Source organism: Electrophorus electricus, chromosome 8 (genome assembly GCF_041902795.1).
Source record: "Electrophorus electricus isolate QZ-2024a chromosome 8, ASM4190279v1, whole genome shotgun sequence".
Lineage (NCBI taxonomy): Eukaryota > Metazoa > Chordata > Actinopteri > Gymnotiformes > Gymnotidae > Electrophorus > Electrophorus electricus.
In genome coordinates, this window is record NC_137504.1 from 27056065 (window position 1) to 27081500 (window position 25436).

Below are 25436 nucleotides of genomic sequence, written 5' to 3' on the forward strand. Positions count from 1 at the left end.
GTTGAGGGGTTTTACCTTTACAGGCTGCAACACTGAACAGCACAACTGAATGTAGACCGCATGTAATGTCCTGCCCAACTCTTTAAAAAAGAGACATAGTAAATATTCTTATTAATAGAGGTTATATTGTCTAATGTTACAATTTCTGATATTTTCTGCTTTTGCATATTTTCTTAAATTCACTTTAATGATCCTTAATGTTCAGTCTTGTTTTAATGATTGACAATACTGTAACTTAATATGGTCATGACAGTAAATCTCACTGAACTGAACTGAAAGAGTGTGAGTGAGAGTGAATGTGCATGAGTGAATGTACATTCTTCTCCAATTCTCAAATGTATTTATTTAGCCTGCCACCCTGTTGATTTATTCCAAAACCAGGATTTCCCAATGTGCAATAATGCACTCACCATAATAAAAGTATTTCACAAGTTTATTGGTCCCTAAAAAGTCTTGCGAGTATGAATATTCTACACACAGCTCTTCAAAGCTTAGTCCATCAAACAAAAAGTCTGCTATCTGCAGCTTGGAATTTGTAATATACATCTACAGTTTAGGCTTATTGTTTAATACTGTCTCACTGTCACTGTCTCTCTGTCTTTCAGACCAACCCATTTTCACATTAACAACAATATTACATGCCCATTTGACACAACTATTTTACAGCCATGGTCAGGATGATAAACTAGACTAAACATAAACTAGACATATGAACTGATATTTTTTCTGTTTGTCATTATATAACAGGAATACACAATGTGTGCAAAAAGACTGTAGTCCGTGAATCCCGATCAGAGGATTGCATAAACCTTGACAACTTTATGATACATATCCAGCACATGCCAGATCCACACCACCACCGTGCCTCCACCACGTTGGGTGGGGGAGGAGGTTGGGGAGGAGGCAGTAGCCCAGCACGCCCCCGCTGCGTCGTTTAGCCTGCCTCCTCAGCCGAACAGTCGATGCCAGCATAGGTGAACTTCTCATACAGCGTGGTGTTCACATACGTCTGGGGAGGGAGAGGAGACAGTTACTGTACACCTTACTCTGCAACACTGCATACAGCCGCCAGGGGGCAGTGTTTAAAAGCGCGCCTGATGGGTGAAGTTAGCCATTTGTAGCCACTTCAGGACATGAAATATTTATGAAAACAGCATTACCATTTTCACACTACATTGAACAGAAAACGTCAATCATTACATATCCATTTATTCCTAAAAAAAAAAAAAAAAGGTATATGCACATCTAAACAGCAGCCATTTAGTACATGCAAGCAGTTGTTTTGCATGTGGTGCAGTGTAAGGTGTTTTTCTGCACATTGTATCATGTTGTGTGTTGTGCTGTGTATAGTACTATGTAATGAGCTGGATTGGACTGAGTTATGTTATGTGTAAATCTATGCTATGTGTTGTGTATTGTATTGAATTCTGTTTTGTGTACTGTATTGTTTTTATATTTTTGTTTTTTTTAACAACATAATTTTGTAAATAACATTTTCTTAGGTTGTGCATTGTGCTGTGTGTTGTGCCATGTAAAGGGATATGTAATGTGCAGTATGCTTTGTGTTGTGTTGTGTGTTGTATGTGGAGCTGTGTAATGTGCTGTGTATATAGTGTGTTGCATGTATTGTGCTTTGTAATGTGTTGTGTGTAGTGCTGTGTAACATGCTGTGGTATATAGTATATAGTGTGCATAGTGTTGTGTGTATTGTGTTATGTAATGTACTGTGTTGTGTTGTTTTGTGTGCAGTGCTGTATAATGTGTGCTGCGGTGTGTACTGTGTTGTGTTGTGTTGTGTGTGGTGCTGTATAAAACGCTGGGTATATTGTGTGTTGTGTATGTGCTATGTGGTGTGTGTGTGTGTGTGTGTGTGTGTGTGTGTGTGTGTGTGTGTGTGTGTGTGTGTGTGTGGTGCTGTGTAACGCGTGCTGTTGTGTGTACTGTTTTGTGTGGTGTTGTGTAACGTGTGCTGTGGCGTGTGTGTGTGTGTGTGTGTGGTGCTGTGTAACACGTGCTGTTGTGTGTACTGTGTTGTGTGGTGCTGTGTAATGTGTGCTGTGGTGTGTGTGTGTGTGTGTGTGTGGTGCTGTGTGTGTGGTGCTGTGTAACGCGTGCTGTTGTGTGTACTGTGTTGTGTGGTGTGTGTGTGTGTGTGTGTGTGTGTGTGTGTGTGTGTGGTGCTGTATAAAACGCTGGGTATATTGTGTGTTGTGTGTATTTGCTATGTGGTGTGTGTGTGTGTGTGTGTGTGTGTGTGTGTGTGTGTGTGTGGTGCTGTGTAACGCATGCTGTGGTGTGTTCTGTCTGATTCACCTTCCTCTCCTCCAGCATGCGAGTGAGAGACACCAGGATCTGCGCAAATGAGGGTCTTTCATAGGGCTTCTCCCTCCAGCACTGTCTCATCAGCTCAAAGCTACAGAGGGAGAGAGGGATAGAGAGGGATAGAATGAGAGTGGGAGAAAGAGAGGGAGTGAGGGATAGAAGAAGGGTGAGAGGATGCAGGAGAGAGGAATAAAGGAAACTTTAGATGCCATACATCTCAGCTCTTTTAACCCTTAACTCTGAAAACATTGGCTGACAGTATGCCTGTCCTAAGTTTTTTTTTTTTACCCCCCAATACACACATACACTTACACTTCATCGTCACAGTTGAGTGGTTTCTCCAGCCGATAGCCCTGGGGTAGTTTTTCATATAGCTCGGCGCAGGTCATGCCACAGTAAGGTGTGCCACCTGCAAACCAGAACCAACCCAGATTTCCATTATCATCCTTCTCCCGACAGTTCCATTACATCACTCTCCCCAGAGATGTTACATCACTCTCCCCAGAGACGTTACATCACTCTCCCCAGGGATGTTACCATCACTCTCCCCAGAGACGTTACATCACTCTCCCCAGAGACATTACATCACTCTCCCCAGGGATGTTACCATCACTCTCCCCAGAGACGTTACTTTCACTCTCCCTAGAGACATTACCTTCACATCTTAACATCACTTTCCCCATTCTCACTAATCTTAATGGAAACATTCATGTTTAACAAGGGCCCTTTTAGGAGTGCCCTATTCTACTCCGACTATCTTTGCTAAAAGTATGTGTGAAATCTCAATCAATTTTAAAAGAACTGACCTAAACTCACCACCTCCCAGAGAAGTACTCCATATGACCATCTGAGAGAGAGAGAGAAAAGCTTGACCATCTCATCCTCAAACCAATATAATAATACTCCAACTTGCATTCAAGGTCAGCATAAGTACAGTTAATACCACTTATTCACAACAGAAGCTTACACGTCACTGTTGGTTGTGTACACACTGTAGTTCAGAGATTCGATGGCCATCCATCGTACAGGCAGTCGGCCCTGTGAACGCGAGAAACAGCAGGTCCATCTCAACCAGCTCATCATCTGTGAACTATCGATTATCATAACAAAGCAGGACTGTGTGCACTAACGGGTGCGTCAGGACATTACCATGGTCTTCTTCACGTACACCTCTTGACCACGTGAGAGGCCAAAGTCAGCGATCTTCGCTATGAAGTTCTCCCCCACCAGGATGTTTCTGGCTGCTAAATCCCGGTGGATGAACTACAAGCAGGCCACGTTTCAATGCGGAAAAAGAAATATCACATCGAACCACCTCACACAAAGTCTCATACAGCACACACACACAGTCTCTGCTGCAGCCCTGCCTATTCTGGAGCGCTTCGCTCCCAAACTCCAAAGTGTTGTTTGTGGTTTTGCTTATTGTTTTAAGTTCCTTTTTTTTAATTTTTTACCCCATTTAGTTACAACAGCTCTCTTCTGTAGCTGGCAATCTCTTTCCTGTCCTAGTGACCTGGCAGACATCAGCAAACGCTGAACGAGGCACTGATCGACAGGGAGGTATGTTCTCCACCCCCACCTGCTTCTGGCTCAGGTAGTCCATGCCCCGGGCCACGTCGGCAGCGAAATGTAGCAGCTGCTGGGAGGAGAGAGTGGAGGCCGTGCTGTGGGCAATGGCGAAGGCAGGGTCTGTCTCCAGCACGCGGCTCTTCCGCAGGAAGTCCAGCAGGTTGCCGTGTGGAGCGAATTCGATCGCCAGGTACAGGTAACCTGTGGGGATGGGAAGGGGGTGGGGCGTGGCCCCGGGGGTTACCGTGCTGAGGTTTTTTAGCGCGAAAGGTTGGGGGAAGGCCATAGTGGGGCTCGTACCTCTGTGTTCGCAGGCTCCCAGCAGGTTAATGATGTTGGGGTGATGTCCCAGTTTACACAGCACCTCCAGTTCCCCGGCAAAGTCCCTGTGGTCGTCCTTGGACGCGTACTCTGAAACACGGGGCAAGTGAAGAGCACTCGCACGGATTCCATGGCAACAAGACAGCACAGTGCACCTGCGCCAGCTGACATCACACCACCCGTCCTGCTACGTTTAAAGCCCTACGACAGCATGCGCCTCCGCTGGCCTCGGCCGACCTTTCATCCTCTTGATGGCGGCGTCCATGCGCAGGCCGTCCTTCTTGATACGGGCCTTCAGCACCTGGCCGAAGTTTCCCTCTCCGATCACATCCTGGAACTTGATGTCGCTCCACTCCAGCGTGGGGTATGGCACAGCCTGGGAGGAGCTCTTTGCTTTCTTGATCCTGGTCAAGGATCCTGAGCTGAACTGGACCACTGGTTCCTCCCTCTGAGGTTAGAGGTGGCGTGCAGGAAACGGGTGTGAATACAGGATTCAATTCAACTTTGGTAATTTAATCAAATCAAGGGCATTGAGGATGTTTGTAAAGGCCTCTGGTAAACAACAGGCATGAAGAAAGAACAGAGGAGTCACTTCTCTGATTCTCTGATCATACACACACGCACACACACACACAGGCTGTTATAAAAGGTGTGTACCATGCGCCTCTGAAAGGAGGTTCTCTTGAGCTGCAGGATAATGCAGAAGGCCAGAAGGACGGTAAGGCAGGTCATGCCAGCCGAGCCCAGGATGGCATAGAAGAGCAGGTTCCCATCAGCACCGAGTCCGTACAGCCCTAAACCATGATCACATGGTCAAACCCCCATACACACACACACAAACACACACACACACACACAAACACACACACACAGAAATACACACACACAGGGATACACATTCCCATCTGTATGACCCTAGGCAACAACATGATCATGCCATCATACATATGCAGAAGTGTGCCTAATAAAGCAGTCAATCACTCAAGCACAAACACACGGCCTTTTCACTGACGTCAGAGCCACACGGCTTTTTCACTGAAGTCAGGAGCAGTTTTTCCTATTAGAATGGAGTTACTGATATTTTCTCTAGAGCTTCTGGCGTTCCTCTATAATCCTCTGCTTAGTGCTCTGATTAGTGTCCTGCACCCAACACCTGTCTCAGCTCGTTGGATAATGGAGGTCTTTCTCTAACCGAGATGCCTGTCTCTGATGGAAAGGTCCTTTTCTAATGGAGAGGTTTAGCAAAGACTGAGGGTAGCAATCGTAGTCTTCCAGGGAGCCTACATGCTCAGATCACCAGACCAAAGAACCAGCTCTCTGGAGCTCTAATGGAGATGTGTTTCTCTAATGGAGAGCTCTACACTGACTGAACTAAAAGAATTCCTTTCGCTTAGAGAGGTTTAGGTGTGTGAAAAATATTAAATTAGTGACCGATGTCTGTGTGTGTGTGTGTGTGTGTGTGTTTGGGGGTGGGGGGGGGGGGACAACTCACGAAAGTTTTCTTCTGCACTTAGTGTCCTCAGACTGATGGGCAATTTCTCCTGGCTCTCGCCTATGTTGTTTTTAGACCAGAGCTCCAGCAGATAGTCCGCATCAGGCTTGAGCCCTCGCAGCTGAAAGTGCATGTTCCTCTGCTCCACCTGCACTGCCAGCTCCACCTGTTGTCTGTAGTCGTCATTCTCCATCTCCTGATAACGGATGACCACCTTGGAGATGGAGTGGCCCTCGGCGATGGCCCAGGTAATGATGGCGGAGGAGTCGGTGATGTTGGAAGCGAACACATCAGTCGGGGCAGGGGGTAGTTCTGGTTTGAAGGAGAGAAGTGGGTGGAGCTAAAGGAGGTGCTAGAAAATGTCACTCAAGCTTTAGTGTTTGAATTGAAATGTTTAGGCTTTAAATTTCAGTATTCCCAGGAGCTGTGCTTAGAGTCGGGTAGAGCCCTTGTTTACCATCGCTGAGCGTCCAAGCAGTAATGGAGGTGTGGCACGGGTCTGCCACCCGGCCGCTCAGTTTCACGCTGCACTGATACAGCTGCCGGGGATGGAGCTCCCCCAGCTGGGTGCCTGTGGAGTTCGCAGGCAGGCGAAAGCTCCGCACGAGCCCCTCCGCTGCCCCAACCTGCCTGCATACCACCTCATAGCTCCAGTCATCTGTGGCGAGGGCAGCAGCCGGGGCGGCATTCCAGGTCAAGGCCAGGGAGGTCTGGTTCAGCGGGGTCAGCCTGACCCCTACGGGGAGACGCACATCTGTAGTGGAATTCCATCAGTTTACTTTCACTTTCCTGTTATTGCTAACTGTAATGTTGACTTCTGTTGGAAAATATTTTGCAGATATTTGTTGAATGAGTGTAAGATTGGTTTAGTGAAGCAGTTTGAAGACAAATTGTTATCATGTCAAATTCTACTTCATTTTGGACATTTTTAGACACCTGGACCATACTCAGTATCCTAGATGTAAAGCAAATGAACTAATGCTTGAAAGACATAATATTGTATTATATTGAATATACTATTATATTGAAACTCATTGTATGAATGTGTGAGAGTGAGTGTGTGTGTGTGTGTGCGTGTGTGGGTGTGGGTGCGTGTGTGTGTGTGGGGGGGTGTGTGTATTACCCAGCATCTGTGTGAAGAAGTTAGCTTCAGGTCCTGGGTAGCCGGTGCCTCCAGGCCCCTTGCGGCTCAGCCAAACAGAAACAGTGTACTCTGTCATAGGGGAGAGATTCTCCAGCTTCACCTGAGAGCCACTCGCTGTCAGACACGCATACACACACACACACACACACACACACACACACACGCACACACGCACACACACACATTACTGTCTTATTATTGTTATTATTGTGTTATATTTATATAGACTTGAGTATTACTGTTGCTAATTTAATACTATTCACACACCTAAATCTTAACCTCTGTGCACATACACACACACACCATTCTTAGGGTAATTCATTATGAAATGTAAACATAGACTAGCAAACTGTGGACATGTCAGAAGTCTGCTTGACTAGTGAATGTTATCCCTCTCAGGAATGCAGGGCCAGGGGTCAGAGAGGCCTGGTAAACCGCTGAAACATATCCGCCAGTTTTCCCTTCAGCCGCCGAGGCAGCCCTCTCGCCCTTTAAAGCCTAGTCCATGCATGCTACAGATGAACACAATTTCACCTTTTTTTAGTTATGACTATGACTAAGACATATTATAAACAATGCAGAATTAAACCAAACAGTACTTAAATGACGAAGATATTTCTGGAGCTAATTATGTCCTTTTCCTCTGTCAGAGGAAAACAAAGGGTCTTTCCGGAAAAACGTTACATCACTTGCATTGTTCTGCGCAGTCATATTTTGTTTTTGGATTTGTGAGTTTAGCTCATCTGACCCATTTTTCTTTCTGTTGCTTTGAATCCACCATGGAATGGAAATTACAACTAATCCATGTGGGTTTCCAAGCACTAGGAGTTAACCTCTGACTTTTGACCTGAAATGTTCCAATGAGGAGTAGAGCACTGGGCCAAGAGTTTCAGTGTGTTTCATTTTGACAGTAACAAAATAACAATATTAATACCACAGGGGTTACATAACAGCTTATGTAAAACCTATACTCTAAGCAGATTTGTGGCTTACTTACAGCAAAAACCTGTCAGAAATGAAGTATTAGACCAAGCTTCTGTGGATACTCAGTTCTCTGGCTAGTAACAGAAAACAAAACTTTACGAAACATCAACATCATAAAAAACAGTCAAGAGCAGGCACTCCTACCTTCTACTGACTCCCACGCAGATGAATTGACTGCCTTGTAGGCCAGCCGGACTGAGGTCACAGGTCCGTCCCCAGTGTAGGGATCTTTATTGACCAGCACTACCAGATGATATGGTCCACTGCTATTCAGCAACGGGGGGTTCTGAGGCTGTGGCGGAACTATAATGAGAAGATAAGGCCTTCAGCAGCTGATCGGAGTTCAGTATATTCCTTTTGCAGATGGTCACCACTAGGCTTTGGCTAAGAGATGCTGATCTAAGATCAGCCGGGAGTAAGTGTGAATCCATTCTCACCTTTAACATTGACAGAGAAGCCTTTCTCCACCTGGACGCCGGTGGTCTTCACCTGACAGTGCCAGCGACCTGCATCAGACACGTTGACGGACTCCACCCTGAACATGGAGGTGCTCTGGTCATTCTCGGTCTCTGTGTCCACAGCCTGTGCCGACACCAACATTAACACCAACACCGACAAAAGACAGGTTTGAAGAGCAGTGCCTTTAAACTCATCAAAGTACAAGGTCTTGTCAACACTACATCATATGGCGACTGATGCTGCATATACACCAGTGTAGTAAATAAAACATAAACTTGTTTATGTGCACTTCCTGCTCTTTGTCTACAATGAATGTGATTGGTGGCTCTTACATATACAACGGTCTTGTCTGGCTTGAGCAGGAGGATTTCGCGGTGTAGCGGAGCTGGCTGGCCTCGTGCTGAGCAGTTCACGGCAAAGGAGGCGCCGGCGTTCAGCTCCGTATCTCTGAGACTGCTCACTATGACCACAGCTACATCTGTCAGCCAGGGAACCATACCAGGCACAGAGGAACAAACCCCAGCCAGTGTTCAATATAGAACGTGGAATTGTTGATGTAGTTGACTGTACCACACACAAAATTTACATTTATGGCATTTAGCTGATGCTTTTATTCAAAGCAACTTACAATTATGACTGTGTACAACTTGAGTATTAAGGGTCTTGCTCAGCGACCCAACAGTGCCAACATAGCAGTGGTGAGGCTTGAACCAGCAACCTTCTGATTACAAGTCAAGTACCTTAAACACTGAGCTACTGCTACACTCAACACACACCCAACACAGTCAGCACACCCCACATACAACACTCAACACACACCCAACACAGTCCACACTCCACGTATAACACTCAACACACAGACAACACACTCCACACTCAACACACTCAAACAGCCAGAATTGACTTTTTTAATCAAATGCTATGGGCATGAAAGAAAGTTTATAATTTGTGTGCACAATGTATTAAACTGTGCATATGAATTAGTTACCATGCAATGTTACATAAAATTAATAATTAATTTTATGTAATATTGCATGCTAACATTCATATGCACAGTTTAATACATATTAAACTGTGCATATGAATGTTAGCATGCAATATTACATAAAATTAATAATGTCACAATGTATTAAACTGTGCATATGAATTAGTTACCATGCAATGTTACATAAAATTAATAATGTCACAATGTATTAAACTGTGCATATGAATTAGTTACCATGCAATGTTACATAAAATTAATAATGTCACAATGTATTAAGCTGTGGATATGAATTAGTTACCATGCAATGTTACATAAAATTAATAATGTCACAATGTATTAAACTGTGCATATGAATTAGTTACCATGCAATGTTACATAAAATTAATGTAATTTCAAATCGTCTACATTATTTACTTTATTTGTGTTTGCATTTTTTTGTATTTCAAGTACTCAAATGAATCAAACTGTGGCCCTGTTCCTGCAGCAGCGGATGTGTGAACAAAGTAGGTGTGTGGGTGGACCGGAGGCAAGGGAACGGTGTATGCGTACAGATTTTTTATTATTTTTTTTCATTTTTCCACATAGACACAATACAGTGCAACTCACAATTGTGTTTCATCTATTGAATTCATAGTAATAAATAACTGAATAGTTTATGTTTCTGAAAATCGGTTGTAAAAACAAGCCCGGTGCTTTTCAGCACCGATAATTACCCTCGTAATCATAATGGAATGAGCAAACGAATCATGAGTAAGTCTATGCTTATATTTTTCACCACTGACCAACACTTTTGCCAAATATTTCTTCTATATCAGGTCAATATGTCCTGAATAGTTTATGTTGGTCAAAAAACAAGAAAAACAAAAACAAGAAAAACTAAAAACAAGAGTAATAGCACTATTGTCTCGAAAGTGGTGTTTCACTCCACTTTCCTTCTCTACTCTTTCCATCTCCTCTTTTGAATTTCATGCTATTACAGTGTCTTTCCCCAGCAAACTTCTTATCATTGTCATCTACCGCCCTCCAGGTTCCCTAGATCACTTCATTGATGAGCTCGACATTCTTCTGAGTCAATTCCCCATTGAAGGAAATCCACTCATTCTCCTTGGAGACTTCAACCTTCCATCAGACAAGCTGCATTTCTCCTGCATCCTTCTGCTGTTGACAGCATTTGACAGCATTTGACCTCACCCTCAACCACTGCCCTCTGACTCACAAAGCGGGCAATGTTCTGGACCTGATCTTCACCTGTACCACCACAACACCGGACATCGCAGTCACCCCCCTCCACCTCTCAGACCGTCACTTTCTATCCTTCTCTCTCTCCCTTCCTTCTCTCTCCATCCAGTCCTCTCCAACATGTTCCTCCTTCCTCCGTCGCAATCTGCACTTCATAACTCCCTCTTCCTTTACTTCTACTATTTTGTCCACTCTTCCTCACCCTGACTCTCCATCCTCTCTCTTTGGATACAGTTACAAATATTTTCATTTCTACACTCTCCACATCAATGAATCTTCTGTGCCCTCTAGACCTGCTAAGTCCTCCCCACCTGCCCCCTGGCTAACAGAAACACTTCACTGCCACAGGAGAGAACTAAGGACTACAGAGAGGTGGTGGAGGAAATCTCACCTAGATTCAGACCTTAGCTCATACAAGTCTCTCCTTTCCAAGTTCTCACTGGAAGCAACATCTGCAAAGTCATCCTACTACAGAGAGAAATTCGAATCATCAGCATCCGAGCCACGCAAGCTCTTCACTATTTTTTCTTCTCTCCTTAATCCTTCCCCTCCCCCTCGTTCCTCGTCTCTTACTCCGGAGGATCTTTGAGGAGAAAGTTGTAGCAGTCCACCAGTCCTTTTCCTCTGTTCCCACTTCTCCAGCCAATGTGGATTCCCCAACATCCAACTCTCTGACTTCTTTTTCTCCTCTCTCCACAGATGAAATTCTTCAACTCCTGACTTCCAGCAATCCAACTACATGTCCACTAGATCTAATTCCTTCCACTCTGTTCCAGACAATCACAAGAGATCTGCTTCCTTTCATCTCTGTCATCATCAGCAACTCCTTATCTTCTGGATACGTGCCAACTGCATTCAAAACCGCCAGGGTGGTACCAATCCTCAAGAAGGCCACACTTGACAGCTCCAGCGTTACCAACTACAGACTGGTATCACTTCTGTCTTTCCTCTCAAAAGCCCTTGAATGAGCAGTTTATCATCAATTGTCTCTTTTTCTTACCCAGAACCAGCTGCATGATCCCAATCAGTCTGGCTACAAACCAGCACATTCTACAGAAATGGCCCTCATAGCAGTGACCGAGAAACTTCATGCTGCTAAAGCATGTCATCTGTTTTGATTCTTCTAGACCTTTCAGCAGCCTTTGACACAGTGAACCACAACATTCTTCTCTCTGTTCTCTCCATGCTTGGTGTGACTGGCTCTGCTTGGAGATGGTTTCAGTCCTATCTGGAGGGACGGTCCTATCAGATGACATGGAGAGGATCCACATCCAAACTGTGTAGACTCTCCACTGGTGTTCCACAAGGCTCAGTATTGGGCCCCCTTCTCTTCTCTTTGTATACTTGTTCTCTTGGTGATGTAATATCTTCTCATGGTTTCTCCTACCACTGCTATACTGATGACACTCAATTATTTCTTTCTTTTCCACCCTCTGACACGCAGGTCTCCAGACGTATCTCAGCATGCTTGACTGACATCACGTCATGGATGACAGCCCACCACTTGAAGCTCAACCCCAGTAAAACTGAGCTTCTGAACTGGTATCACCATCTGAAGCTGCACATAGCCTGGGCATAACATTGGACAACCAGTTGTCGTTCTCAACTCATGTTTCTAATCTAGCCCGGTCTTGCAGATTCCTCCTTTGTAACATACGAAAGATTCGACCCTTTCTCTCGCAGGAAGCTACCCAGGTGCTTGTGCAGTCTCTTGTGATCTCAAAGCTAGACTACTGAAACTCACTACTTGTTGGTCTTCCTCTAAGAGCAATCAGATTTAAAACTGTGATGCTTGCCTACAAAGCCAAAAATGGACCAGCCCCTTCATACATGAGGTCAATGGTCAAAGCCCGATCCGTACCTCGAGTACTTCGAACCTCAAGTACGGCTCGGCTTGAAATACCCTGCTTCAGACCTCATGGACGACAAGCATCGAGACTATTTTCTGTCCTGGCTCCAAAATGGTGGAATGAAGTCCCGCTTGCTGTCCAGACAGCAGAGTCCCTTGCAGTCTTCAAACGCAGACTGAAGACCCATCTATTTGCAGAATATTTAAAGGACAACTGGCACTGCTCCCATATTGACTGACTAAATTAGTACTTACTGTAGGGTATTGTTTATGTTGCTTATGTTGTTTAACAAACTCCAGCACTTATTGTTTATAGCACTTATCATTGTTTAGGATAGACCTTATGTATTTGCACTTCTAGGTATCAGCATTCATCCCTGTTTCTACAGTATTCTAGTTCATTGGTATGTTTGATTCTAACCTACTATCCTCTACTAGTATATATTCTATGAGTAAATAACAAAGCACTTTTGTAAGTTGCTCTGGATAAGAGCGTCTGCTAAATGCCGTAAATGTAAATGTAGCACAAATAAACTAATGTGTACACATGATTTGCAATTTTGTGATGTCTATTTAGTATCCTGTGGCCCCGTTAAACTAATTTGTTCACATGAAATAAAAACACGTCTTCCATGGCCTCTAGATGCTGCTATTAGAAATGTTGTATTTGTTACTGTATTGCAGTTTTACCTTCTTTGTCACAGTGGACACCGTGTCTGCCGGGACACACACATCCTCGGAAGCGATCGCAGGTCCCCCTACTCTCCCTACACACACACTTCAGCTTGCAGCCGGCACCATAGTAACCAGGACGGCAGGCTGTGGGTGGAGAGGGAGAAATAAGAGCTCTGGGATGCATGCTGTTAAGCACAGGAGCTGAGGAGGAGGAGTGAGGAGAAGCTGAGGAGGAGCTGAGGTGAGGAGGCGATGAGGAAGAGGTGAGGTGAGGAGGAGGAGTGAGGAGGAGCTAAGAGGAGGAGTGAGGAGGAGCTGAGGTGAGGAGGAGTTGAGGTGGAGGTGAGGTGAGGAGGAGGAGTGAGGAGGAGCTAAGAGGAGGAGTGAGGAGGGGCTGAGGTGAGGAGGAGTTGAGGTGGAGGTGACGTGAGGAGGAGGCGTTTGGTCGCAGTGACCCTCACCCTCGCTGCAGTTCAAACCCTGCCAACCAGATGCACACGAGCACCCGTACGGGTCTCTGAGGCAGAAGACCAGGGAGCGACACTGGTGGTCTACACAGCGTTCTTTACAGCTCCTACCGAAGCGACCCTCACCACACACTAGACACACACACACACACACACACACACACAGCACAAGGGATTATGAGCCTAATCATTAACACTAATGAGCATGATGAACAGTGAGTAAGTGTTTACTCAGTCTGTAAATGCAGAGTACATATATATATTTCAAGGCTCTTGTTTGAATTGTGACTGTGTGCATTACAGAGATGAGCGTGTTACCTGTCTCACAGGTGGGCCCCTTGAAGCCTGGGGGACAGATACACTCTCCCGTCTTGTCATCACACACTCCACCGTTAATGCAGGCCGGGCAGGCCTTGGTACAGTTAGAACCCCACAGACCTGCCTTACAGCCTGCCATTAACAACACCAAGGCAGATCAACACAAATCATTCCAGCAGGATTATATTCCATTCTAAGTCGTTCCATTTGTAACCATATTGTGTAAAATAAAATGGTTTTTATCCTACACAAAATATTAAAGTAATATTAGTGTGTGTGTGTGTGTGTGTGTGTGTGTGTGTGTGTGTGTGTGTGTGTGTGTGTGTGTGTGTGTGTGTGTGTGTGTGTGTGTGTGTGTGTGTGTGTGGAGGGTGCTGGACTGACTCCTAACTATGAGGCGGGTGATGGCAGCAGTGGGCAGGGCTCCGGACATGTAGCGGATGGTGTAGATCCCATCATGCGAGACTGTCACGTTGCTGAGGGAATACGACACTGAATCCTTGATGTCCTGCTTAAGCACAGTTGTCTCGAAATACTGATCTTTGTTGATGATTGAAGAAAGAAAACAAAAGAGTTCCAATGAACCAAATGGAATCAAATGAAGATAAATGACTGCTACGCTAAATGACCTTCACTAAATTGAAGAATGTGACTCTCCACAGCAGTGACAGTGTGGTCACTGGAATGTCCTTCTGGGTCACGCTCAGTGGCGTTCATGAGCAGGGTGCTGTCCGCGTACCTATAACAGTCTTGTAGATGACCGCGTCCTCCTGGACCACCTTCCTTCTTGTGTAAGAGATGTTGACATCATCTCCTTTGCTTGCCGTCACAGTGAGAGCTTCAGGAAGGAACGCCGCTGAAAGATGTTGAAAAACCTTTAAACATCCCCAGTAGACCGCAGGGTATCACAACTCCATTTAAGCAGACATAAAAAACAATAATAATAAAAAAATTCCTAAAAGACAGAAATGAATGCATTTTCCATATGACCAAGAACGACTTAGCAAGTGCCAAAACCTACTGAAGTTAAACACTTCATTCATCTGCTCCCAATCTGTTTCTATTAGCTCACACAGATAGCTACAAACATGACTGAATCTGTCAGGAATGATCCCACACTGGTCCTGCACGTTGAATGGGCACAGGACCCAAGTCAGCACTTTGCATTCAGGGTGTAAGGGGGCCAATTCCAGTTTATTTTTTCACAATATCATTTATTTCTCTCTAAGAACATTCCTGCCTGATTGACCAGACGCTGTTTTCCTTTTAAGCATCCCATGGAAATGCTGAACATTGCTTATTTGTCAATTGGACAGTGCTACTGGGGTCTAAAGAAGCAAAATAAAAATAGCCTTGATTTCCAAAACAATCATGACATCCAGGTGAATCACTGCCTTCCTTTCATGGAGGGGGAGTGCCAAACACAATGCACATTGCCTATTTGTTGGATTGTTTTTTCCAGAATAAACCCACAGAGAAATTTCTCGGACAGCTCTGCAGAAGGCCGATCGCTTGGTGGAGCTAAACAGGAGGAAGGATTGTAGGCTATCAGCCAAACATTAAAGCATTGTTGGTTACTCTCGCACTTCTGCACTGATAAATAGCAGAGGAAGGCCACCCTACGCAATATGGAGTAAAACTACAATGGATCCAGATGTGTAGGGAGCCTGAGATAAACAGAATAATCAACTGCTGTGTACTTATATTCAAAGCCCAAGTGAATCTATCCATGGTTCAGTAAAATTGTTGCATTGTCCATTTACCTTCGTGCGGTATTTTGTAAGTGTAGACTTTGCTGCCGCTGGAGTTCTTGGCTTGGCAGAAGAAAGCTCCGTATATCTCGCTACGTGTCTTCCACGTAACCTTGGCAGCGGAGCGGTGCACTTCGTCTGCCGCCGTGCTCAAGATCTCCGGCTGCGGGAGTGGGAATTCTCGGCCCAGGCTGAGGGAAGTGGAACCAGGGTACGTCCAGTCGCTGCTCACACACAGCAAAGAGGTGTCTGCCGCTGACACCACGGGTTCTGGGTTTATCAGGGTGACGTCAGACAGGTCCAGAGCGCAGCCTGCAGTACACATGCCCACAATATAAAGCGTCTTATTAATAAGTGAACTAGAAAATTATTCTGTGAAAATTCAGGTTTAAACTCCAAAACAACAAATACATTGCAACATTACAGGTTGGAGTATCAACAGAGCCACAGACCTAAGCATGGAAGGACAGAACATGATCATCCTGAACAAGTGACGTTAAACCAGGATTAAGAATCTTTAAGAAACAGAAATGTTGCAATTATACATTAAGAATTGAGGCTCCCCACCCACTATATTTGAACTCTTATCAGAAGTGTTGGAACAGTTCCAAGACCCAGACAAGCCAAGAGCTGTGGGAATTGTTTTCATCACTGTGTTCTTGTAGTACTATATGAAAGTCTGCAGTATTACTAAACTCTGGCGTGCACGTTAGCACGTTCTCTCACTAAAGCAGTAAGACAGGACTCTTACTGCAGTATTTAGACAAAAGTCACTACTACAGTTAGGCAAGAGTCTCACAACTGCAGTTAGACAAGACTCTTATTACTGCAGTAAGACAGAACTCTCTCATCACTAAAATTAGACAGGACTCTCTCACTACTCTCTTTCCTTTGGTTCTTTTTAATAATTTGAATAACTCCTTCCAAATAAATAAATAAACAAACAACAACAGCAGCACTTGGCATACATCAGTCATCAATTAGCTAAAGAACCACCACTCACAGTTCACAACTACTCCCCCATTCACATTCAGCTGTTTATTAGTAACCAACTGCAGCTGTGCTTCATTTCAATTACTCCTATTTAAGTGCCTTGGGTGTCCATCTCAAGTGCTTCACATTCAAGCCTCTACAGGCATCTGCCAGGCCTGCTGCTCTGCTCTTTACAACACTGCTTAGCCTTACTCTTACTAGTGCCTTTTGTTTTGCGTTATCTCTGTTTTTGTATTTTTCATTCAAACCCATTCTCTGTTACATCCATGCATGTCTCGCTCTCTGCCTGCAGCATGTCACAGCAGCAATAATGATGAAGACAACAACAACAACAATAACAACATCAGCAATAATCCATTAATAATAACAGATTAATGGATCTGTGAATGAAGCCTTACACAAGCAGAACTCTAAAGGTAAAGGCAAGTCTGCTTTATTTTACATTTAATATTTCAGAAGATTGCTCTTTAATTACCCTATGAATACTTATTAATATAACGATCAATACTGATTGTTAACATAAGTCTTCATTAATTACTTCTTATAACAAGCTCGTATTTTTGTATAAACTAATATGTTATTTAAGTCACTGTGGTAACCCCATGTTTAAGCTTTCTTTAACTAATGCTTAGGTACTTACAAACCCAGTGATAAATAATGGAGTGTAAACATAAGCATAAATTAAGTCTAACTTTAATTGACTAAGAATCGCTTTAGGCTGGCATCTCATGTGAAGCTGATCTGGAAACAGGACAGCAGGGCTGCTCTGCTCTGCTCTTCTCTCCTCACAGCAGTTGCACTGAAGCACTGGCCACCGCATTCAAAGCGTGGTTTCAACCTTTAAACGGTGCATGTTATAAAATGTTTCTGATCCTGCCATAGCACAACATAATCTTCTTATAATCCTGTTCTTTATCATTAATCATCGTTCTTTATCATGTTGCTGATATAAACCAGCAACATCATCTTGCCTGGGCCTATTATCAAATTTCCATGACACATTGAAGGGACTCCCAGCCTGGTCCCTGTGGTGACTACTATTCATCCTATGCTGTGTTTATTGTAATTGTCCGATACCTTTTTTACATGGATGTATTTCACTGTTTACTGGACTAGTTCTTCTCTCTTGATTTGACTCTCCATACAAATGTGAGAGGAGGAATTGCGGTGCAACATAGCAAAGGTCCAAGAAACTTCATAAACTGCATATGTACTGAAGAATTCTGTAACAACACAACAGAACTGTAGTATTTTCCCTGTGAGCGATACACAGTACACTTGCACCCAACACTAACGGGCTCTTATTGTCTTTTCTCTCATGAGACATGTTCTCTAAAATATAAGTGTAAAGTTGTCCAAGACAACGGAAAAACTGTTCCTGACATCATCTCAAATTTCAGCTGAGGAAAAATGTGTAGTGTTTTATTATATTTTAAGTATCTCATTATTATACGACTGTATTACCTCTCTTGTGAGAACCAGATTCCAAAAGCAGTTTCTTCTTTAGTTTACAAGAAATGGTGAAGCCAGAAAAATATCTATCTTTGGCCTGATGTGAATTTATGCTTGCTCCAGTTACATAATAATGTAATAATATGTAATATTAATGACAATTAGGCTGATTTAATAATATGGATTTAATTTATATTTGTAAGTATGGACTTTCACAATTGAACTGAGGAGTTTGCTAATTTGAGAAACATTAATCCACACATGCTTTCGCATGGATGCAGCGACTGTGCTGCTCCAGTATGCGCTGAAGTGCTGCTTTTGACGTGTTCAGTAGTGATGCAGGTGGCGCAGGTGCCCTGCGTTAAACGGCTCCTCACCGTCTATGTCGGAGTACAGAGGAAACGTCACGGAGCTGCGTCATCCACAATAAAACCACAAAACCCCCACAGATCAGGCCATCTTCAGCCATGCATCAGTTATCCACAGAAATATCCCCACCCACACCAGAGCTCACACAGCGCACAGGGATTACATCTACCCCATTTCAGACTGTGATCATGCTAAAAGGTTTTCTTTTGTTTTTCATGCTGGTAGGTTGGCCAAGTATCCTGCAAATACCAAGTAGTTTTGTTTATTCAGACTGTTTGTAGATATGCTTGCCTTGAAAATGGTTGTGGCTTACTGCATTTAGACTGTAGTGAGTTGGGAAAATAACTAATCACATTAGACCTACAGTAAGTATGTCTTAAGGTTTGATATGGATAAGAGTGTGCTGAGGTTGTCAGTGAGGTGAGCAGGGAAATCCTCTGAGCTCCCCTCACACATGCATGACAAGACGACCTCATCTCTGGACACAGTCTTGCCACTTAGATGAGAGAATTTGGGGATTTTTTTAATGATTGGCCTGAATGTTTTAAAGTAGAGGGTGTAGCTTTTCTGATATATACTTTTCAGGGAAGCAGGCACATTTGTGGAGGTTGTTGCAGGGTATTTGGTTTGTGGATGTCTGCACACTTTGTTGGTAGACACTGAGGGGCATTCTGGAGGATTTGCTGTCATATTCAGCTGAAATTGAGCTATTCCCGTGTTTCTGTGAAACTCCAGAGCTGTGAATGTCATACTGAAGAAAGAAACTGTTTGTAGAACACTATAAAAACACAGATCTGAACTCTTGTGTTTCATTCACATTTCAAAGCACTGCAGAAGCTAACTCTAATTATACCTCAATTATGTAAAAGATTTTAAGAATACAAAGGACTTCCTGTTAAACTAGTTTGGTTCTATTTGTACCTTTGAGTATTATGGACATTGAGAAAAATGTTTGTGCATTTTTAATTAATCATGGACACAATAATTACAGGCAATCAGGAGGGTAACAGCACAATATAGCAATGCTCGTTCTACTAGTATATCCTGAAATGTCAAGAGTTTGATTTGTAGCTAAATCTGAGAACATGAACTGTTGTATCTTTGAACAGTTTAATCAGCACAGGGTTTGAATAGTTCTGGAAAGTGATTAGTGTAAGAGTGCAAAGGGGGAAACCTCACCCAGCTATTGTTGTTGCAAGAATAGTGCAGAGCAAAAGATCTATGCACAGGGTGCGGAGCGTAACTTGAGAGTGACGCCCAATGCAAAACCTCCCATACACACATACCCACACACATACACACCCATGCGTGCACACACACACACACACACACACACACACACACACATGCACACAACCACAACACACAACACACTCACACTCACATATACAACCAAACACACTCACACAACTCTCTCTCACACACACACACACACACACACACACACACACACACACACACAACCAAACAAATGCACAGACACATGCCCACACCACATCAAAGAAAGCAGCGTTTCATGTGTAGGATGATTCATTCTTTCAGCCAGCAGGTATATGACATTAGGCCACAGACTAGCAATCCATGGACCGTAGATAATTAGCAGAATCCAGAAATCTGACTAGCAAATGTTTGCTAAAGCCTCTCAAACTTTCTCAGAGCCTTTAACCAACAGGTCTAGGGGCAGAGAGGCCTGTTAAACAACTGAAACCCATCCACTTACTTTCTAGATCTGAACTCAGCCTCCAGAAAAGATTTTAAACGGTCTGCACGTTACTTAAGCAAACAGGTGTGTGTCTCCTTCCACGCGCTTGTCCTCCCTGCTGCAGAGCTAGCAGAGGCAGAGGCAGAGGTTACGCTCTGTATCCTGAGGGAGGACATGGGGAATGTGTCTTTTGATAAAGATGATGGCTGTAAGCTGGTGGAAAACTAACTGCATCTCCACACTAAAACTGAGGTCTGCAAAATTACCCTGTATTTATTACAATAATTTATCAAAGTAGAATTGGAAAGTATTGGAACATAGATTGGAAAATATCAATACCAAAGTATCGAAATATGATCTATTATTATTTAGCATTATATAGATCAAAATATTATCTAAAACCTTATCTTAATTGTAACCTTATAAACTCAGGTTCCACATTTCCTGTCCCATGCAGAACTAAAGTCATGCTAGCTGTGCACATGTGGATTGGGTCAGTGTCTGTGTACAATCTAAGGTTTGGGGCTTCAGCACTGACAGATGACCCTCACACACTGAACTTTTGTTGATAGGACAAAATGGCCTTATTTTGTTTGCAAAGTTATAGTGGATAAGCTTGTCAGACATAAATAAGACTGAGGTTAATTAGGACTGGTGATAGTGTGTATGTGTGTGTTATTGGTCCCAGTCCAAATCACTCAAGGCATCCAAACAGAGCTGTCAGAATGAAAGATGGCTTTCTTCCTCTTATCTTTGGTTCCAAGTTGTAAAATATTTTGGTTGATATTATTGTTGCTGAGACGATTAGTCTGTTTGGGAGGCGGGGGGTTGTGTGGGGTAAGGGGCTCTGGAGGGAGGTGTTTTCTCTGAGGTGCTACATCTCACACATCCACTTTTCAGTCTACACTGGAACCATCAAGGTAGAAGCTGCCTGTCCAGTATCTGTAAGGTTTGAAAAAAAAAAAAGTTTCTAATATATTGGACCACTTTTACCCTTTGTTTTCTAAAACTGAGTGAAATAGATGTAGACAAATGGACAGTATACCTGTGGCATATCTGCCTGGAATGGGCATCTGTTTGTTGGAGCATGTGCTCAGATAAGCGATGCCAATGTGACTTGTCCGGGCAATGGACAGTGTAGATGTAGGTTGCCCAGGTGATATACACAATGCCTTGGCTGCCAAGCATTTGTAGTAGGGCTCAAGGAATGTTTTGGAGAAATATGCCTTCACACTGGGCCAAATCAGTGTTTCCCAGCCAACTCCCTCTGAGAGGATCTGAGATCTGCTTTCCCTGGTGAGGAAGAACAACACACCTGGCCTGACTTATCCAGAGTATTTTAAACTAAAACATGTGCAGGAAATAAAATAAAAATTTTTAGAATGAAGAATTTGAATTTTAAAGCCATTCAGTGCTGACCTTCTGAGCATCTAGCAGAGCAAATCCCTTACACAAAACTCTCATATAATACCCTAAACAAAATGACTTTAAAAAGCAGTGTCATCTTTAGGAGGAGAGAACTGACCAGAGATATCAGGGCTGCTGCATTCTGGGGTGAGCTCTGCCAAAGAGCATACTGTAGAACAGGTCCAGTTATGGCAGTCGCAGCTTTCAAAAATGGCAATGCCTGCACAAATGCTCACTGACTCTTATTTAATTGCCATCTAAAATAGGTCCTATTTTTTTCAATAGAAACTTGGCGGTACATTGTCACATTGTTTAATGTTAACTGATGTGAGGCGATAGTGTTCTATTTTTGGTCAAAAGGGGGAGTGGGTAGATGGAAAGATAAAAGAGAGGGGCGTGGTCATGAGGCAGTCAGCTCAGAGATGCAGAGAGGGAGAGAGAGAGAGAGAGAGTGAGAGAGAGAGATGGGTGGGGTTTGACTCATTAGGGAGGAAACAGTGCAAGATTTCATCTTCAGGGGAATTACCGTTAAAAATCTTTATCTTACCAAGACAACAGATCATTAAATCATCAGGTAATGTTTTGACCTGCTCTGCATGGCTTACATCCCAGAGCCTCCTGTTGCTCTCAAAACATCCAAATTAACCTGGTATCAATTTATATATGCCAAGAATTCATGGAATGTTCTTGTGCTTATTATTCTTGTTCATGTACTAAAGAATTAAGTTTTCATTCTCTTGACATTTTGAGACAACCACAGAAGAACAATGACAAAGTTGCCCAATCACACAGAGAAGCTCTAACCTTGACGCGGTACATTTAGAGCATGGGAATACCAGACCATCTGTGAGCACAGGAGCTATACAGGAGAATATGTGAGCAGATTGCGTGTGCTCAGTTATGAACCTCTCACATCTGTGAGAGTCACAGATGTGTGTGCCTATGTTTCTGAGCTGACATTGTTTTGGCAAGTCTTGAAAAATGTTTCCAGAAACACATCTGTTCACAACACTGATCCAACAGGGAGAAAAGTGAATAGAGAAAACCACAGAGCAGGACTCTCGTCCCTCAGCTGAGCAGAGACGCTGACAAAAGCTCCCAATGAATTTTTCAATTTATCCAAAAAAAATTGCTTCATTATTGAAGCTGTGAAGATTCTTTTAAAACGGACAGCTCTGAAGAACTGGTTTCCTGTGGACATATGTTCATATGCTTAAAACAGCAGACACATATTGGTGGGCTACCCTGAAAATTTTCAGTTGTTTTTCAGTTTTCTCCAGATATGGATAAAGGATGGATCCCACTTTTCAGTGCCCAGAGAACAGAGGCTGATTACTGAAGCATCATGGTATACAGTGTACTCCCATAGGTCTCTGGACACATCTGCACTCTTCAACTCTTGTAATATCAGAAGCCTGAATGGCTCTGTTATGACTGGCTCAGATCCACAGATAGCATAACGAACATTCTAATTTCTATTATATGGTTATCACACATACAGGTTAAACACAAGCACACCCAACCGCACACTGCAGTTGGACTTTCCCCAAAGTCATCACCCAATACACAGTGGAGAAGCAAGGGTCAGCTCAACAGTGTTATCCTCCATCCTCACAGAGAAGCAAAGAACATAGAACATCTACTTCTGATTAGCTCAGTATCTCTCTCTCTCTCTCTCTCTCTCTCTCTCTCTCTCTCTCTCTCTCTCTCTCTCTCTCTCTCACACACACTCACACTCACACTCACACTCACACACAAACATACACAAATGTGCACTCTATTACCACAGACTCTATGGAGATTTCTGGGACAGTGTGGGGCATGTCAGCTAAATCATGCTAAAGCCATTCCAGCCTTTCACACTATCATAGCCTATGTGTTTTTGATTAGACAGAAGAAAGACCACATGAGGGAGGTGATTTCGCAATTTCTAAAGCCAGAAGACATGTCATTACACCCACATTTATGATATTTATGAACAATCTTAACCCATAACAATAGCTTTGTACAACACACTCAGTCATGGACACATTAATATATCTGCCCCTGCACTTCATATCAAGTACTTGTATCTTCTGATTCCACATCTAATACTTCATAGAGTACAAACAAATGAAACATTATGTGATTTAATCTTCCCAGGGTTGGAACAATGAGTACTGAATTGAATTTGCTGCAAAGTTTAGCTAAACACCCAATATTACATCAGTCTGACGCTCACCTAAACACCCAACATCACATTGGTCTGAGGCTCATCTAAACACCCAACATTACATCGGTCCAAGGCTCACCCAAACACCCAACGTTACATCGGTCTGAGGCTCACCTAAACACCCAACGTTACATCGGTCTGAGGCTCACCTAAACACCCAACGTTACATCGGTCTGAGGCTCACCTAAACACCCAACATTACATCGGTCTGAGGCTCACCTAAACACCAAACATTACATCAGTCTAATGCTCACCTAAACACCCAACATTACATCGGTCCAAGGCTCACCTAAACACCCAACATTACATCAGTCTAAGGCTCACCTAAACACCCAACATTACATCAGTCCAAGGCTCACCTAAACACCAAACATTACATCGGTCCAGGGCTCACCTAAACACCCAACATCACATCGGTCTGAGGCTCACATAAACACCCAACATCACATCGGTCCAAGGCTCACCTAAACACCCAACATTACATCGGTCCAAGGCTCACCTAAACACCCAACATTACATCGGTCTGAGGCTCACCTAAACACCCAACAATACATCAGTCTGACATTCTCATGCTGTGCCATAGACAGTGCCACATCACTATAATCCTGATTCTGGATTAGTTTACATATACAGACCCTATTTACACATACAGTTTGTGGCAATTCTCTGCCTAACATGATTCAGTAAAGAAAACTAGGTATCCTATACACCCCTCTTTCTAGAAGTGGACATCTTTTGATGATAATATGAAAGTTATATGTAAATAAGCGTATACGCTACACAGTGATATATAAATGTTATACCCTTCACATTCCACAAACCAGAATCAGATCAGATGGGGAAAGGAAGAGTAACAGCTTCAGAATAAATGGAAAAGTGCTGCATAAGAGAGCGACACCAACCTGTTAAGAAGCAGTTGAGCAGGCACAGAGCAGCAGAGAGGGCCAGGTAACGCATGTTCGCCCGGCCGAGGGGTTGCGGGCGACCAGGGGCACAGGGCACACACGGGCTGTGCATCCACAGAGAAGGGTTTCAGAGCTCAAAGATCCCAAGAGAAGAATCCTCACGGTGTGAGAAACACCCTTCCCCATACATCCCTCCTCCCGAACTAAAGTGGTTGAACTCTCCCTTTCTCTCTCTCTCTCTCTCTCTCACACCATTTCTCTTTCAACCCACCCCCTCTTTGTACCCTCTTGTCTCTTCTCTGTCCAGGCACAGGGAGTAGAAGTTCCTTTTTCCTGTTTCCTCTCTCTCTCTCTCTCTCTCTCTCTCTCTCTCACTCTCTCTCGCTCTCTCTCTCTCATTAATGGGCTATGAGGATGGGAAAGGCAGCAGAAAGGCTGAACAATCGTTGGTCATTAACCACGGCTCCTGCTGCAGCCCTGAGGGGAGTGGTTCCCACCCTGACCTTTCCAGAGACTTTTCATGAGGGAGGGGGAAAGAGAGAGATGGAGAGAGAGGGAATATTAGCTGTATAAGGGTATGATATAGATCAAATAGAGAGTTCTTACAAAACCAGTGATTCATACCCATAAACAGTTTCAAGTCATCACACTTCAATCTGACATTGCCAACATTTCATTTCTATGTGAAAAATTCTCTTGCTTTATTTCATCCTTGTTCTCTTTTTTCAACAGAGTTCTCTCTGTGCATATTTCCACATTCAATGTTTAATTTCAGAAGTCATATGAATCTGAACTACTAGCAGTTTTCCAGACAACACACA

At 43.6% G+C, this 25436-nt stretch overlaps 1 protein-coding gene across 3 annotated transcripts; it reads right to left on the minus strand.

Moving 5' to 3' along the window:
* Positions 1 to 415: 415 nt before the first annotated feature.
* Positions 416 to 24904, minus strand: tek (TEK tyrosine kinase, endothelial). 3 transcript variants are annotated; one of them, XM_081719536.1, is made up of 23 exons: positions 24613 to 24904; positions 15588 to 15887; positions 14564 to 14680; positions 14209 to 14364; positions 13825 to 13956; positions 13501 to 13638; positions 13055 to 13183; positions 8624 to 8769; positions 8270 to 8414; positions 7977 to 8135; positions 6828 to 6962; positions 6162 to 6440; positions 5705 to 6016; positions 4870 to 5006; positions 4450 to 4660; positions 4192 to 4302; positions 3902 to 4092; positions 3472 to 3585; positions 3290 to 3360; positions 3129 to 3169; positions 2635 to 2731; positions 2314 to 2413; positions 416 to 1009 (listed from the first exon to the last, which is right to left on the minus strand). In XM_081719536.1, the coding sequence occupies exons 1-23, from the start codon at positions 24725 to 24727 to the stop codon at positions 935 to 937; spliced, it is 3411 nt and encodes a 1136-aa protein (XP_081575662.1). In that variant the 5' UTR covers positions 24728 to 24904; the 3' UTR covers positions 416 to 934. The 3 variants fall into 3 exon arrangements, with proteins under 3 accessions (XP_081575662.1, XP_026874628.3, XP_081575663.1); XM_027018827.3 differs by having other exon boundaries at positions 6162 to 6458; positions 24613 to 24902; XM_081719537.1 differs by lacking the exons at positions 15588 to 15887; positions 24613 to 24904 and having other exon boundaries at positions 6162 to 6458; positions 14209 to 14359.
* Between the last annotated feature and the right edge of the window lie 532 nt (positions 24905 to 25436).